At 52.4% G+C, this 16973-nt stretch overlaps 1 protein-coding gene across 1 annotated transcript in view; it reads right to left on the bottom strand.

Moving 5' to 3' along the window:
• Positions 1–5612: 5612 nt before the first annotated feature.
• Positions 5613–16973, bottom strand: part of GRAMD2A (GRAM domain containing 2A) — a 79799-nt gene continuing 68438 nt past the window's right edge. Inside the window, exons 11-14 of the mRNA XM_074965914.1 lie at positions 15755–15862; positions 13310–13460; positions 12401–13168; positions 5613–12292 (exon numbers count right to left, since the gene is read on the bottom strand). Coding sequence (XP_074822015.1) covers positions 13436–13460; positions 15755–15862 — 133 coding nt within the window. The 3' untranslated portion in view covers positions 5613–12292; positions 12401–13168; positions 13310–13435. The remainder of the gene's footprint in view (positions 12293–12400; positions 13169–13309; positions 13461–15754; positions 15863–16973) is intronic.

Below are 16973 nucleotides of genomic sequence, written 5' to 3'. Positions count from 1 at the left end.
CTAGCGATCCTGCCCGATCCAGGTCGCTGTGTCACATGCACTCCGTGCTGTGTCAGCCTTGGGCGGGGGCATGACTGCTTTGTGAGCAGGAAGGCCACAGATACAGACATTGCATTAGGTAGCTTCTGTAGCTAGAGAAAACATTCCTGTGCATTCGGCAAAGTCTGTGGCAAAAAAAGAGAAGCCCCGTGACACACCAAACTATTAATAATACACAACCACACATTACATAAAGTCTAATAGGGACCATGTGAGGGCTACATTCAAGTTGGGTTTCCATAGGGTAGTGATTATCACGTTCACCTAACACACAAAAAGTCCCCGGTTCGAAACTGGGCAGAAACAGGTCACTGTTCCCTTTTCTGAGTCCCCTCCTGCATTTTTAGTCTTAGAACAGACCGCGTTGTGAAATTTTACTTTGAATTATATTAATTATGAGTTAAATAATATGGAAGCTCTCTCTAAGTTATAGGCCTGGGTTCCTTACCCTTTCAGCTGCTCTGATAAATTAACATTTTTGTTGGGGCGGTACCTGACGACATGTACCCAAAACCACCCGCGACAAAGTTTTTGCCCCATCAGGCTTTGGGAGCTTAATTCCCAGAATTCCAATGGGCAGCAGAGACTGTGGGAACTGTAGGACAGCTACCCACAGTGCACCGCTCTGTAAGTCGATGCTAGCCACAGTAGTGAGGACGCACTCCGCCAACTTAATGCGCTTAATGTGGACATACGCAATTGACTGTATAAAATCAAATTCTAAAAATTGACTTCTATAAAATCGACCTAATTTCGTAGTGTAGACATGGGACCTGCACTCATGCCCTGAGCAGCGGCTCAGCCAAGCCAGCGGTCACACGGGGAAAGAGGTGCAGGGATCTGTCTCTGTAAAATTTCCTCTGGAGCCAAGGCTATGCCATGTTGTGTGCAGCCCTGCAGCTCCCCCGATTCCTGCAGTGCTCTCACGCTACCCTGAGTCAACCTGGGGTTTCAAACTAGTCTTTTAATAAGCATGTCGGAGACAAATGTTTTGTTTTAATCTGCCTCACCAGGCGCTTGGCAGGGATGGGCATGGACTGTCTCTGCAGAGCAGTGAGTGAGAATCCAAGCAATAAACCAGCACAAGTGACATTTTACTGTAGCTACCCGTGCTTTGGCACTAATGAGATGGTCTTTAATGCAATCAAGCCATGGAACAGACCTCCAGCCAGTTTATTTGTCTAGCTTATTAAGTGAGGGAAATGGAGCACCTTCAGGGCTCTGACGAGGACAAAACACAATCCTGCAGCATCCAGCGTGCAAGGTCTGTCAGCAAGCAAAGAGGAGCAAATTTAGAGTTGTGCAGGGGCAGACATTTTAAAAAATTAAATGAAAAAGCACCTAAGAAATGCCTAATTTCCTGCCACTCCCCATGCAGGGCCCTATCCTGAAAAAGACTGATGGGTAGGTTAGAAGGGATAAGTATCTATTAAGTATCTAAGTAGGGTTGAAACGCAAGGCCTGCAGGCTGAGGCGTGTAAGATTTTAGCTTAGCCATACTAGGCCTTAGAGTTAAGAAATGCTTGACATAAGTAAGTGACCAAAGAATGACCCAAGATTACCATTCATTGATACATCTTTTCCTGTATTGTGAAAAGTTAGCCCGTAAGATTAATTTTAGATCGCAAAATGCCCTAAAAGTACATTTTTTTCTAACATGGGCCTTAACTGCAGGACACAGGCTGTGCATCAGTGCTAATGAGAATATAAGGAACTAGGCACAAGTCAAAGAAAACGGGGTACCCCGATCTTCTTTGGGAACACAATACAAATAAGAAAAAAGAGGGCTGACACTTTCACACACAGGCACAGGGTATGAGGTACAGTCAGAATCACATTATAAAAGTGGGTGCCCAGATTTGGAAAACTGAGTTCCCTATGGGAAAATCTCCACCAGGAACCATCCCTCTACTGATGATCATGCCAGGAGAGCCGCATCAGACCCTAAGACTATCTAGGAGCGGGGTGGGCAAACTACGGCTCATGGGCCGCATCTGGCCCACCAGCCGTTTTAATCCAGCCCTTGATCTCCCACTGGGGAGCAGGGTCTGGAGCTTGCTCTGCCTGGTGCTCCAGCCGGGGAGCATGGTCGGGGGGGGCAAGGGGGGGGAATGGCTGTTCCACACGGCTCCTGGAAGCAGAGGCATGTCCCCCTGGCTCCTACGCATAGGGGCAGCCAGGGGGCTCCAGCCCACACGCTGCCCCAAGTGCCACCCCTGCAACTCTGATTGGCCAGGAACCATGGCCAATGGGAGCTGCAGGGATGGCACCCGCAGACAGGGCAGTGCGCAGCAGAGCCTCCTGGCCGCGCCTCCGCGTAGGAGCCAGAGGGGGAACATGCCGCTGCTTCCGGGAGCTGCTTGAGGTAAGTGCCGCCCAGACCCTGCACCTCTAAGCCACCAGCCCACGCCCCTGATCCCCCTCCCACCCTCTGAACCCCTCGGTCGCAGCCTGGAGCACCCTCCTGCACCCCAAACCCCTCATCCTCAGCTGCACCCCAGAGCCTGCACCCCCAGCCAGAGCCCTCACCCCCTCCTGCACCCCAACCCCAATTTCGTGAGCATTCATGGCCCGCCATACAATTCTATACCCAGATGTGGCCCTCGGGCCAAAAAGTTTGCCCACCCCTGATCTAGGAGGATGAGAGTATTACGATTGCTATAATTTACGTGTAGGATTTATCTATGCTTGGATAATCATAACTTTGTTGGTAACTTTAATAAACTTGATAAAGGATATTAGACATTGTTCTTGTGACTGTCTGGTCTTCATGCGATCATTGAGGCTCTAGATCTGGAACAAATAGCAGAGGTGAATTTCACTCCACTGAGCTTGAGCCGGTAGCCACCAGAGCCGAACCCACCGTGGTGTAACACACCATTACGAAATACACTTGAACTAAAATAAACTACACCCCACACTGTGGGAGTTCCCATCCTCACTGCCTGCGAACCTGCCTCTGCTCTCACCCCAGCTATTATTCAGCTACTGGTTTCAGAGTGGTAGCCGTGTTAGTCTGTATCAGCAAAAACAATGAGAAGTCCTTGTGGCACCTTAGAGACTAACAAATTTATTTGGGCATAAGCTTTCGTGGGCTATTCAGTATCATGGCAACAGGGGAGAAGCCAATGGTTAACCAGCAAATCTCCCAGGCATTCGACAAACACTTCCTTTCTTAAAAAAAAAAGGAGTACTTGTGGCACCTTAGAGACTAACCAGTTTATTTGAGCATGAGTTTCGTGAGCTACAGCTCACTTCATCGGATGCATAGCATATTGTGGAAACTGCAGAAGACATTATATACACACAGAGACCATGAAACAAAACTTCCTCCCACCCCACTGTCCTGCTCGTAACAGCTTATCTAAAGTGATCATCAAGGAGGGCCATTTCCAGCCTCCTTGATGATCACTTTAGATAAGCTGTTACGAGCAGGACAGTGGGGTGGGAGGAAGTTTTGTTTCATGGTCTCTGTGTGTATATAATGTCTTCTGCAGTTTCCACAATATGCTATGCATCCGATGAAGTGAGCTGTAGCTCACGAAAGCTCATGCTCAAATAAACTGGTTAGTCTCTAAGGTGCCACAAGTACTCCTTTTCTTTTTTCTTTTTACGAATACAGACTAACACGGCTGTTACTCTGAAACCTGTTATTATATACACAGACACCATGAAACAATACCTCCTCCCACCCCACTCTCCTGCTGGTAATAGCTTATCTAAAGTGATCATCAAGATGGGCCATTTCCAGCACAAATCCAGGTTTTCTCACCCCCCCCCCCCCAACACACACACAAGAGAGTGAGTTTGTGTGTGTGTTGGGGGCGGGGGGGGTGAGAAAACCTGGATTTGTGCTGGAAATGGCCCACCTTGATTTTCATGCACGTTGTAAGGAGAGTGGTCACTTTGGATAGGTTATTACCAGCAGGAGAGTGAATTTGTGTGTGTGGCTTTTGGAGGGGGGTGAGGGAGTGAGAGAACCTGGATTTCTGCAGGGAATGGCCCACCTTGATTATCATACACATTGTGAAGAGAGTGGTCACTTTGGATGGGCTATTACCAGCAAGAGAGTGAGTTTGTCTGTGGGGGGGGCGGAGGGTGAGAAAACCTGGATTTGTGCTGGAAATGGCCCATCTTGATGATCACTTTAGATTAGCTATTACCAGCAGGAGAGTGGGGTGGGAGGAGGTATTGTTTCATGGTGTCTGTGTGTATATAATGTCTTCTGCAATTTCCACAGTATGCATCCGATGAAGTGAGCTGTAGCTCACGAAAGCTCATGCTCAAATAAATTGGTTAGTCTCTAAGGTGCCACAAGTACTCCTTTTCTTTTTGCGAATACAGACTAACACGGCTGTTACTCTGAAAACTTCCTTTCTTGTCTGCATTACAAGAAATAAGCTACTTTCCTTTCCTTATCAATGGGAGGGTGGTTCTGCGCTCAGAGCTGGGACGCTGCATTCCTTCCAATGAATGTTCCCTCATGCCTGTATCTCCTCCCATTAAGGGCTAGGATTTATAGAGCCAAAGCACCATAGCCATACCACCTCTCCGGCCCCGGCCTGGGGCTGTCTGGCCAACCGTGCTAAGAAGGAAACGTGCAGTTGATTATGACGATGTGTCCCTGAGCCGTGACCTGTTGTTCTTAACCAGAAGAATCAGGCCTGGCAGCCAGGAAGGGGATGCTGCCACCTCCACTGCAGCCCCAGGATGTGAGCCAGGAGCACTCCCAGCAGCTGCTTCCTCTTCCCCGCTGCTGCTCAGCAGCTCCCCCGCAGCCACCAGCTGTATTACAGGAGCTCTGCTCCTTTGCCTTCTTCCCTACTGGATGGTGGGAGCCCCAGTGATCTTCTGGCTCTGCCTGAGCCTGGGGAAGCCTCTGGCAAGGTTGGCTACCCTAGCTCACGTCCAGGCAGCCCAAAAGAGAGGGTAGCCTAGGGGGTAGAAGAAGCCAAGAAGCAACCACCAGTTGCAGTTCCCAGGTGCTCCAGCCAAGCTCAGGATCGCAGTGGCAGCCACCCCCTCCTCCATCAGCCCAGGGGTGCAGTGAGGGAGGTACAGTGGCCAGCTACACTGCCGGCTCTACGCCTACTGGGCACACAGCACAGCACTGACCGAGCCAGGACTGGAACTCGTGTGTTCCGGGCCCCTGGCCCCAGCCGTGCTGCCTGCTACGCTGGGAGTTAATTGTTATTATCGGCATCACCATAACAGCTAGGATCCCAGGCACGGACTATGAGACATCAGCCCAGAGAGCACTGCAGGGCTTCCAGTAATGAATGGCCAGGGCCTCCTGCAGCAGCCCAGCCGTGGTTCAGTACAGACCCAGAGCAAGAAGGGTCCTACTCACTGAGCCACCATCACCACTCCCTGCCATGTCGGCGTCTTCCTTGAGACTTCCCATCCATGCTTTGCCCATGCCCTGCTTGGTTTGTAACCTACAGGATGACAGTATGAGACAATAGGGCAGCGAAACTCAGATTTGCTTCTAAATATTTTCCCCTGCTTGGGTTCTCCACGTGCAGAAAGACAGTAACCACTTCGCAGACACTGGCACATTAGAAAATGTCGTTTTTTATTTAAAATATGTTCACAGGCTACAGCAAGACAGCATCTATGCCCCAGATGTCACCCGCTGGCCAACAGGTGTAGTTATACAACTGAGGGGGGCGGGGACGGAAAGGACATGAACCATTCACTGGATCTATATAAAGACTTCTGGATTACAATAGAGATAAAGATAGAAGCAGCAAGGCTGGGCTCTGCATGCACCGACTTCAGCTGCCTTCCCCAGTCATTGATGCATCAGTACTTAGAGTTCCCAGCTGTGGTGCTGCGTCAGCACACACTCCTCGGGCAGGCTGGAGTGAAGAGTAAGGGTAAAAATCGCACCGAGATTGCATGCGACTCACAAAAATACTGTACAAGTGACTGGCACAGCAAGATGTGGCTCCAGACCAGGGACAGATCCTAGCTCCTCAAAAGGAGCTTCATGACTGCATCATTAGCTCCACCCTGGCTCCTCCCCTTCCTTTGGCCACAAGGACCAAGAATGTCTCCAGCCTTTGTCCCCAGCCTCCTAGGAGGGAGAATGGTGTGTCTGAATGGAATCCTCCCCCATGCTACAGGATTGTGACATCTACTGGGCCATTCCTACCCCAGGTCTTGTCACTTTCACTTCAGCCTGACCACGCTGGCGGTGCTAAAGGGCATTTCCTCCTTGGCTGAGGTTACAGCCCGTCTGACTGCCTGCTGCTGCACTCATTGACATTAATACTTCAGTGGGAGAGGGCCAGTCTCAGGTGGTGGAGGCAGGTAAAATGCCTGTTTGAGTGATTTCACTGTGATCTATCTGGGAGCTTACAGAAACCAGGCTGCTCTTATGTCTGCAATGCCTTGCAGCTGCTGGTTAGAGGACACAACTCAGGGTAAGAAGTGCGTCATGGCAGATCAGGGACACTCATTTCACTAGTGGATTGCAAACATTCTCCTCCTCCCCAAAACAAAACACCCAAGACACAGAGTGCAACAGCAGGACCGAGAGCTTCCTCAGGGACACAGGATTAGATCAGAGTCCAGTATCCTGTCTCCACGAGCAGCCAAGATTCCTTGTGCGTCAGAGGATGGCAAACCCACCTACTACTGCACCTAGCCAATTTGCAGGGGTCCTTCACTAACCAGAGTGTTTAACATTGGCAACGGGTAGACATCAAAACAGGATCAGGTTCAGCAACAGTCTGAAAAGGGGCGAAGAACGGCTGCTTGGTGCAAAGCTAAAGCAAGTGGCAGACTCGGTTAGCCAGCGCACACACTGTGAACACCTCAGTGCCCACTCCCTATTTATCCACTACAAAGCTATTGCTGCCCCACACAATGGCTGATCCGCCTGCTGAGCCTTTCAGGGTGTGTCCACACTGCCATTCGACACCTGCAGCTGACCTGTGCCAGCCAACTTGGGCTCCTGAGGCTCAGCTGCAGGCCTCTTTAATTGCCATGTAGATCTTCAGGCTCAGGGTGCAGCCCAGGCTCTTGGACCCTCAGGCTGCAGCATGAGCCTGGACATCTACACCACAATTAAACAGCCCCAAAGCCCGAGTCACAGGGCAGCTGTGGATTAATTGCAGTGTAGAGACACCCTCAGAGACTAGCTACTTGAGTGTGCAAGCCAGTCACTAGGAGATAGGGCGTGAACATGCATCTATGAGGACTGTTCAAAGGGCCCCAGCAGAGCTCTCTCGTCTCCCAATCACATAGCTCATGGGATGGTCCCTATTCTCCTCCTTGCATCCCAGCTCAGGAAGATGAGGTCTTGGGAAGTTACTGGCTCATCACTGAGAGCTTTAATATTTGCTCATCTCTGGGTTATTGCCTTGGGATACATTTCCCGGCTCTTTAAAGATAATAAATACCGTTATAAAATTCTAAAGGATTGTGTGCTCACGTCCCATCTCCCAGAGGATCTGAGCAAACCCGTGACTGGCAGCTAGCACGTGGAATTCAGAGGTATACTGGAGCGGGTTGCAGAAAGGGATGTAAAAAGAGGAAATAAAGTCCTGTTCTCCTGCTGGAGTAGCTCTGGCATCCCAGCTTAGAGCTCTCCATTTTAGTGACAACAAGACCGGAGGGGAGAAGGACAAAAAATTGCAGCTAGAAAATGGAACAATAAACTGCACCTAGAAAAGTAAAATAAATGAATGCCAAAAGTAAAAAATGGAATGATTGGATGACAACTGAAGGCTAAATTGCAGCTAGAAAAGCCTCCAGTCTGAATTTAGTTCAGTCCTAGCCCAGTGTCAAACCTCCTGTTCCTGAGCTCGCAGAGAAGCTAGCAAAAGGCCAATTACAAGATCGTCTAACTGAAGTTAACATTCTAGACCTTGCACAATGTGGATTCAGGCCAGGACACGGAAATGAAACTGGCCTAGTGGCACTGATGGGTGATCTCCTGCTGTCAGTGGGCAGACAGCCATTCTCCTCCTCCTGGGCCTCACTACAGTGTTCGACACGGATGACCATGAGATATGCTGTCTGGCCTGAAAGAGAGGACAGTAGTCCAGGGTAATGAGGTAAAATGGCCTGAGTCCTTCCTGTACAAACACACCCAAAGAGCAGAGATGGGCAACTGCACCACTACCACTAGACCCCCTCACTTTGGGTTTCCACAAGGATCAATTCCCTCACTGGTCCCTTTTGGCATCTACATCCAACTGCTCGGATGACATGGACTCAAGTGCCAACAATATGCCGATGGCACACAGCTCTACCTATTGTTCACTACATACGACCACACGCCTACCACCAAGATGACCCAATGCTTTGATGAGATCAGCTCATGGATGAAGAACAGCTGGTTGATGCTAAACCCAAGAAAAAAAGAGAGGTGATGCTGGAGGGTGGGGGAATGTATTTTGAAGAGTTTTCAGCCATGGTGGAGTCTCCTTTGGCTGAAGTTCACACCCACAATTGGTCAATTTCAGTCCATCGACTTAGGAGTACTCCTGGATTCCTCACTGACAACAAGCTCGCATGTCACAATGGTTGTAACGCTTTCCACCACCTCCGGCTGGCTGGACACACCATCCCATCAGTCCTGGCCTCAGTTATTCACACCTTCATCACCGCTCAAATGGCCTGCAGCAATGCAATACACCTGGTCATGAAACCTGCAGTGCTTAGGGAACTCCGACGAGTACAGAACACTGCAGCACATCTCAGCACCACAGCTGCTGCGAGCACCTTTCCTCTACTCTCTACGCTGGCTCCCCTAGCATTTCCACTCAAGTTCAAGGCTGAGTCCTTATCTTCAAAGCATTCTATGGACTGTGCCAGGGTATCTAGAAGACCATTTAAGCTCTGGGATGAAGACCTTGGTTGACAACTTTGCTCCTCTGTCACAATGGAACCATAACAAGAGAAAAGGTCATCTTTGCGGGAGACAGACCTTTCTCCAGGGGCAGTCTGAGCCTGTGCAATGAACTCCCCCGGCCAGGGACAAAGGGCTACCACAAACCTCGCCACTCTCTGCTCCAAGTGCAAGGTGCGTTTCTTTGACGTCCATTCTGCAACTGGTGTATTTATTTAATAAAAATAAGATTAAAAACACCCCTACCAAAACAAGACACTCCCCTGCACGTGCTGCTCCCTCTGGGACGAGGATAGGAGAACATACACGGGACAGATGCATAGTCACATTGCTTAATGCCCAACTGGAAGGTGCCCACAGACTATGGTGAGGAGTGGGCTATAAAAACCTATATCGGATACTACATTATCGGTGCTTTCAGTGGAAAACAGCTGCAATGGGAGGGGGATCAGGAGAGCTCCCAAATCCTCAGTTACCTCCAAATGCTAGTGCTTGGAAACCTCTCTCTGCGCAGTGACGAGTGGAGTCCCAGCCCCACCCACCACGCTAGCCCCCAGCTAGCTGTGACAGGAACACACGATGGCACCCCTAGTTCTGCACTGCACTGCCCACCCCTAACAAAGGCCTTGGGACGAGCGTGCTACTCAAACAGATCCCAAGTCTTCAATAAGCTCGTCATATGGTCCTACCCCTCCAGAGGGGAGTGTTCGAACCCTGCTGCGGGAGCCCTGCGTAGCCCCGGAGCTGATGACAATGGAGCAGGAGCAGCTGCTGACCCTGCAGCAGTTGTGAGGTTGATGGCAGTTGAATGAGCTCAGCCCAGACACACAGAGGTTAGGCCAGGGAGCATGTCGTTCTTTTTCTGCAAGTCCTGCCGCCGCCTGCACAGCCCCCTCCGCAGCTCTGCAAGCGCTGTGCTTTGAAGCAGGAGTCTGCTCCTCCCTGGATGGCACCATGCAACACAGCAGACACAGCTACATCCACTGCAGCCCTGTCTCTCCCCCAGGCATCCTGCTGCTGTCAGGAAGCTGCCAGCACTACTGCCGCATTTCAAGAGCTGTGGCTAACACGGTCAATGTGCACCTCCGCCAGCTGCAGGGGTCCTGATGTCAGTGTTTATGGGGGATGGGGTGAAAGCCGGGAGCAGTCCTGACCCAGGCAAATGTGCAAGAGCAACTTTGATGGCCAATCCGCAGGCAAATAGTTCCAGCGATGGAGGAGCAGAGTGCTATCTGCAAAGCGAGCCCACTCCCCACTGCTCGTTGGGACCTCATCCCCAGGAGCGTGGGTTAACGTCACTGGAGGTTTCTTTGTTAAACACTGAAAGAGATTCGTACTCCGAAAAGCTGAGTTGTCATTTGTGCAAGAGAGAGAGTCAGAAATGAAACGTACCCCCCCCCGAAACGATCCCTGGCCTAAAGCAGCATTTCCTGGCACTTTGTTCCGCTCCGGCCAGTCCTCACGCCCTCCTTGCTAGCTGTGTTCCTCTCCTCTGTAAGATCGGCTGCCGGGGCAGGATGGGAAGTGGGGGGGGGGGGGGGAAGAGAGAGCGAAGGCAGGACACAGCTCCCTGCACAGCTCACAGGTGACGTGGCACTTTGTTTTAGCAGCGCTTTCAAAACACAATCAACCCAAAGACCGGATGCCTGATGCACACACACACACACCGGAGAAGAGGGGATTGGTGAGTATTGCCGGCAGCACGGCCACTCTCCAGCAGCCTGCGCACAACTGCTGGGCACATCCCTTCTGGAACGACTCACTGAGGGAGTCCCGGGCACCCTGACGCCAGAGTTACACGAGCTGCTTGCTGGTGTGAGGGGAGTGCCGCGTCCTGGTGCCGCTTGCACCATATTGTGTCTGTCTCCCACCTTTCGCTCCATGTGATCCCAAAGCGCTTCACACACGCGAGCAATGCAGAGACGGCTTTATTTAGTGTGAAGGGAATGAGGGGCTGATCCAAAGCCTGCTGGAGCCAATGTGAGTCTTTCCATTGACTTTGGATCAGGGTCCTAAAGTGCACGGTTACAGTGGCTGTGTGAGAGGTGCTTCTAGAACGCTAAGCAGGCTGGACTCTTAATATGCATCAGCCTGGCCAGGCTTTTGAATATTCATGAGCTCAGCCTCCTCCAGCATTGCACTCATGCCTCCCATCCCATCCCCTACAGCTCCATTGTCCCCCATGGGCAGCAGGGTTTCTGTTCAGTCCCCGCACTCCCCAGGGATGGCGCCGCGTCAGGCCAAAGAGCACTGGAAGTTTCATTTAGATATTGACGACACAGAGCTTCCAGGGGAACACAGACACAGCTATTCCTCCTGCCCCATCTAAGGTGTTCGCTGGCTCCTGATCGCAGCAGGGCTACATCCTACTACAGACCACCGCTCAGGCCCAGCTCTCAACTCTCCTTTGGGGCTGCTCCCATACAGCCTTCTCCTGTGGTTAGAAACTTGGGGTGCTGAGGAGCCCCGTGTGGAGAGCATAGTGTGCCTGGCACCGCCATCAGACAACCGTCACTCCAAGTTCGGATTCAGCACTGCTGGTTGCTGGCCAAATTCCGCATTGCCTGTAAAGTGCAGATGCCTTTCAAACAGCCCTCCTGAATCTTGCTCCAAACTCTTCCTCTGGCCTCCTCAAGGAGCCAAATGAGGGGGTCTTATTCTAGCCTGTTCATCTCCCCACTGCCGAACCCTACCCAGTGCAGGTCGGCCTTGCTTTGCATCTGCTTGCGGACGGGCGGGCTGCCCTTTCCCTGGATTGCCCAGCGCGGCAGAGTGCATTATGACAGCATGGCACATACTCTGCACAGCGCTGGGTGGGGCTGGGCTTTGGGGTTAGCGAGCCACCTCAGCCCTTTATTTTCACCTCTCTTCTGCCCTGAAGGAACGCTGGCACAGGGACCGGGGTACGTTTTGGAAGGGACATGGGGCGGTTAAACATGATCTATGCTGCGCACACTAGCCTCACAGGGGATGTGAGTTGCACAAGAATCCCCGTGACTAACAGTCTGCTATTGCCACCTAAAGAACCTGACTTCAGCAGGTATCGGGCCAGGAGCACTAACTCCTGTCTGGCATTTCGCTGGAGCTGTAATTTTTACACTGAAAGTTGTTATGACAACTACTGTAACTGAGCTATTGCCTGAGTATGAACACTGGCACCTAAGCAGAGATGCATTTCAGGACCCGGCTAGGCCAAGGCCCAGTGTGGAAGGGTAATGTGGAAACCCCAAAGGGCAAGAGGAAATCCGTCCTGAGGAGAACTAGCTGAGTGTGGGATGTGTGTTCCAGGAGAACAGAACATGCCTAAGCTGTGTCCCCAATCCTGAGCTCCGTAGGGAGGGTCAGTCTCTGCTTCCGGGGCTTCTCACTTAACTGAGATCCACGGTTGTCCTTGAAAAAGAAAACAAAGCAGAATTAGGAATAAAAATGATGGTAACTTGAACACTGAGTCATCGTAGGAGTTGGCCCAGCGGTGTCCCACCAGAAAAGCCCAGTCACCTGTAGTCTGGTGTGCCACCGTCCGATGGATGCGACGATGGCCCAATGCTGGTGTCATAGAGCTAGAGTCTCTCGCTACCATGGTGATGCGGCTCTGGGCACCGTGCGTCTGGGCCAAAGCCAAGGCCCCTGGAAGAACATGTAATTTCACTAGCACCGGGCTCTCGCCAATTGAAAAGAAGGGGAGTCCTGCTGGCAGCAACTAGGGTTATACTGACAGTCTGTCCCTGCTTGAGCAGGAGTCTCTGCTGGTAGAAAAACAACAGTATTTGGTCCTAACTGTGCTGATCAAGGGCGCAGCAGATTGCGTGCTGCTGTGACACCTTCTATGCTCAACAGAGGCGATTCCTGGACCATCGAGCTACTAACTGTTCTTACTTGCTCAGAATCCGACTGGAGATGCAGCTTGAGACGCTGTCCAATGAAGCTGCACCCAAGACTCTGATAAACAGTCAAGGCTTGGGAGTGGGTTTGGTACAAACGGGTGGCTGTCGTTTGGAAGAAGTGACTGCATGGATGGCCTGCTGGGCTCCAGTCCAATCCCACAGCGCGACAGGCCAAGGGAGGGAGGGACGTGGGTGTTTGCCATTGCAAAAGGAGGTGTCACGAGCCAGAAGTAACGCGGAATAAAAGACTGAGCAATCCTTGGTTCAGACTCTCTCGATATTGCAGCCACGCTCACCAGCAGGACTCCCTGGAGATCTGTACACAAAGTGCTATTTTCCTGTCAAGGTCCATTGTGAGCCACAGCTCCAGGGCAACGGTCACCTGCAAACAGAGACACAGAGGAAGATGAAGGCAAGAAACCCCATACAGGGCTCTGCCTTCACTCCAGACCGCCCAAGGAACTTATTCCTGGCATTGTGCAAGGGAGGGGTGATGGGGGGCAGATCCCCTCTCTTAAAAGACCTATCACATCCTGTAGGGGGCAATCCACAGGCGCCATTTCCCTGCACTGCAGCAGGTCCCTGTCCAGCACTCCGCCACTGACTCTATGCTGCCAGGACGCTGATCTGGAGTCATGGAAACTACGGGTCAGGTCCTGCTCCCGCTGGAGTCCCTGCAGGAAGATCAGACCGTAAGGTAGTCCTGACAGGTCCGCTGGAGCAAACAGCAGGGACGTGTTGTAACTGCACTAGAAATGTTCTCCCACAGCCAGGGAGATGCTGAGCCACTAGTGTTGTGCTGGGGGGATAAGAGAGAGCAGGCATGACACAGGCACTTGGAGCGATGCTATATCTGACCACAATCATGAGCATTACAGGGGGAATGACCCATCTACTTCTTACCCATCCAGCATCTCCTGCCGGTGCAAGTCTGACTGCTCTTCAGTGCTTGGTCTCATGCCACCAGGGGAAGCAGCACCAGATACTACTCCTGGGGGAATTTTGCACCACTGCGCGAGCGCAGAATTCATGTCCCCCACAGATTTCTTTGCTTCCCAGCAGAAAAATGACTTTCTGATGGAGAAGCAAAGGGAAGCTGCAAGAGCAGTCAAGTGCCACTCCCTAGCTGCACAGGTACATTGTTTCAGGCACCTGAAGCAGCCGGCAGAGAGGTAAATCATTGCAGGGCTGGGGACACCGCAGCCAGTGGCTCCTACCCTAAGCTGGGATCAGCTGCTAATCCCAGCTGGGCTGGAGGCAGGAGAGGATGGGACTTCCTCTTCCCCTACAGGGAGTGGCTAGGGCTATGTCAGACCCACCCCCAGAAACCACCCCCAGCTGCAGGAAACTCAGCATCCTCCCCTGCTTCCTGCCCCCATTGCGCCTCAGCTGCAGGGGGAGGGGTCACTGTACTGGGAGCTGCTCCTGCATCCACCCAACCCCCATGCATCCGGATCTCCCATACTTAGACACCACTGCCAAGCCTCATCCAGAAATCCCCTAGCCCTCCATACCTGAACCCCACCCCATTGAACCTCAACCCCTGCATCTGGAGCACCCTGCACCCAGACCCCCTGCCTCAGGACCTCCACCCCTGCACCCAGACCATCCCCCACTGAGCTGCCTGCACTCAACCCCACACCCTGATAAGCCCCCACCCTCCTGCACCACCCTGAGCTACCACATCCAGATCCCCATGCCACTGACCCCCAACTAGCTGCACCCAGACCCCCACCCCACCAAGCCCCACACCCCCAGCACCCAGACCTCCTTGCTGAGACCCCCACACTCAGACCCCTCCACTGAGCCCCAACCACTTTCACCCTGCAGAGTCTCATTGCCCCTGCACCTGGAACGCCCCCCCCCCCCCCAACGAGCCTGTGTGCATCCAGATCCCCCCACACCTAGATTCCCGCCCCCCCCCCCCCCACTGAGCTGCCTGCACACAGACTGTCCCACACAGAATCGTCTCACCCCACACCTGGATCCCACCCATACTGAGCCCCTTCACACTTGGATCCTGCCTGGATGAGCCTGCCTGCCCTACACCTGGTGTGCCTGGCGCAGAGGGGCAGGGCCCAAGAGTGTTTCTGGGGCAGGCCCAGGCCTTGTGCTGTGTCAGGGTTGGGTGCAGCCTCACCACTGACTCTGTGTCCCAGGGGTGGGGAGGCTGCAGGGTGATCTCCCACCTCTGTGCAGCCAGTGGCCTGTGCTCCCCACTGCCATGCTGGAGCTCTGCATTTGTTTATTGACAAATAAAACTTGCAGAATTTTAAAATATTGTGTGCAGAATTTATAACTTTTTGGCACAGAATGCCCTGAGGAGTAATTAGATATGCTGGATCTGGGTGAGAAGGTTGCTCACGGTTTGTTCCCTGCCAGTGCTGGGAACAGCACCCAGCCCAGAGGTTGGTGCTAGCCTCAGGCCAATGGCAAGAATGCCTCTCACTGGCTCCCTTGGCTGGGAAGCAGCAGCCGCTGCTCCTCAGGACTGTCCCACTGCCAAAGAACCAGTCCCAGCGACAGCAATGGGACCTTCCCCGGGTCACTTGAAATAAAATCCATTCTGTGGAGTTGAAGTCAGATGCCTTGCTGCACAAACTACAGGTGCACTTCCACATGGAAGTGCAATGAATAAAGTGACCTCTGCAAGGTGGGAAGGAGCCCAAGTGCATTACAGATGGTCCACAGAGAGCACTGCGGAAATGCCACCAGCTTCAGGTGGAAGGCAACTGTCACGCTGACGATGCACCAGAGAGGGAGGTTGTGGGCAGGGGGATATATGGGATGTGGGCAGGACACTGCATCTATTCTGTAATGCACAACAGGATCTTTACTGTCCACAGCCCATAAGCAGGGCCCTTGATTTTATCGTTTAGGCACTCCCCAAAAACAAAGTCTGTACAAAAATGGCCCTGTGGGCCCCCTATTTGTAACCCAAGGGTCCCAGAGCTGAGCACTCCCCTACCTCCGGTGCGCGCGTGAGAGGTAGTCCCGATTCAGAGAGCAGAGCTGCTGCTCCAGACGGAAGATCCGGAATGCCAGATATGATGAGGACACAACCAGGAGGCAGATCCTGGGAGCAAAGACAGACAGGAGCTGCGGGTTAGGACTGAAAGCCTTGGAGGCTAAAGCTTTGCCTATAGCAGAGGCTGTGTTTTCCTGGCCAGAGGATATGTGGCCCGAGAGAGGAGGAAGGGACTAAAACCAAGGGGGAGGTTTCTCTGTTGGAGACACATTTCTTTATTTAGTTTGTGTCTTTACAGAGCGTCATTCCTTGAGACTGCATGAGATATACGGTACCCCTCCATCTCTCCACGGGGCCGCCAGATGCAGCACGTTACCCACCAGAGCTGCATGCTGGATATACAGTCAGTGCTCAGAAAGCCAGCACCTGGGGCTAGACAGGTGTTAGCAATTCCAGTGGGCACAAGGGACCGATTCTCAGTTGTACCAAGATCTCAAGGCCCCTTTCTGGCAGCAGCAATAGGCCTTAAAGTGGTCACAATATCACTTCTACCAACCGTAAGGCCCATTTTACAGTGCCAAAGTGGTGTAAAGGAGCTTCAGTGTAAATGGGAATCAGGCCCATAAAGCAGCAGCTACGTAACGCAGCACCCAGCCGTTCAGACTCAAAATACAGCCAGGGATGTGATGGAGATTTCCCTTGAACGACATCAGTGCAGGTGAAAAGGGGCTGGAAGCGGAGCCCCAAAGAACAGAAGTTCTCTAAAGCCACAGAACAGGCAGCAGCAGTTCAGGCTCTGCCCCCTTGCCCCCCTGCAGCAAGAGGCTGGAGGAGAGTGGACTAATGGGAAGCTAACAGAGCAATCGCCATGAAGTGCGCAAATGGCTAACGGTCCAGTATCCCTGGGTGGGCACCTTCCAGCAGGGGAAGCATTAAGATCGGAGTTCCCAGGCCTGGGGCATGGGACAAGCTAGTAAGAGAGCTTCGTACAGATGGCTCAGCACTCGCGAGGGGAGCACAAACACCCTCCACAGTCCAAGTCATTCCAGGGCAGAGCGTGGCTAATGCAAGCTGAGCAGCCCATGGATAAGAGGAGCGTTTTGGGGGCCTCTCACCTTCTACGGATCTAAATCATTTTCACAATGCAGCCACGTTGCCAACCCTGCTCTCGTAAGTTTCAGCCCAGTGTGATTGCAGAGTGGCTTAGATAATAAATCCT

Source organism: Natator depressus, chromosome 10, assembly GCF_965152275.1.
Source record: "Natator depressus isolate rNatDep1 chromosome 10, rNatDep2.hap1, whole genome shotgun sequence".
In the NCBI taxonomy this organism is placed as follows: domain Eukaryota; kingdom Metazoa; phylum Chordata; order Testudines; family Cheloniidae; genus Natator; species Natator depressus.
The sequence above is the reverse complement of the archived record's forward strand: the minus strand, read 5'-3'. Positions and strand labels throughout refer to the sequence as shown.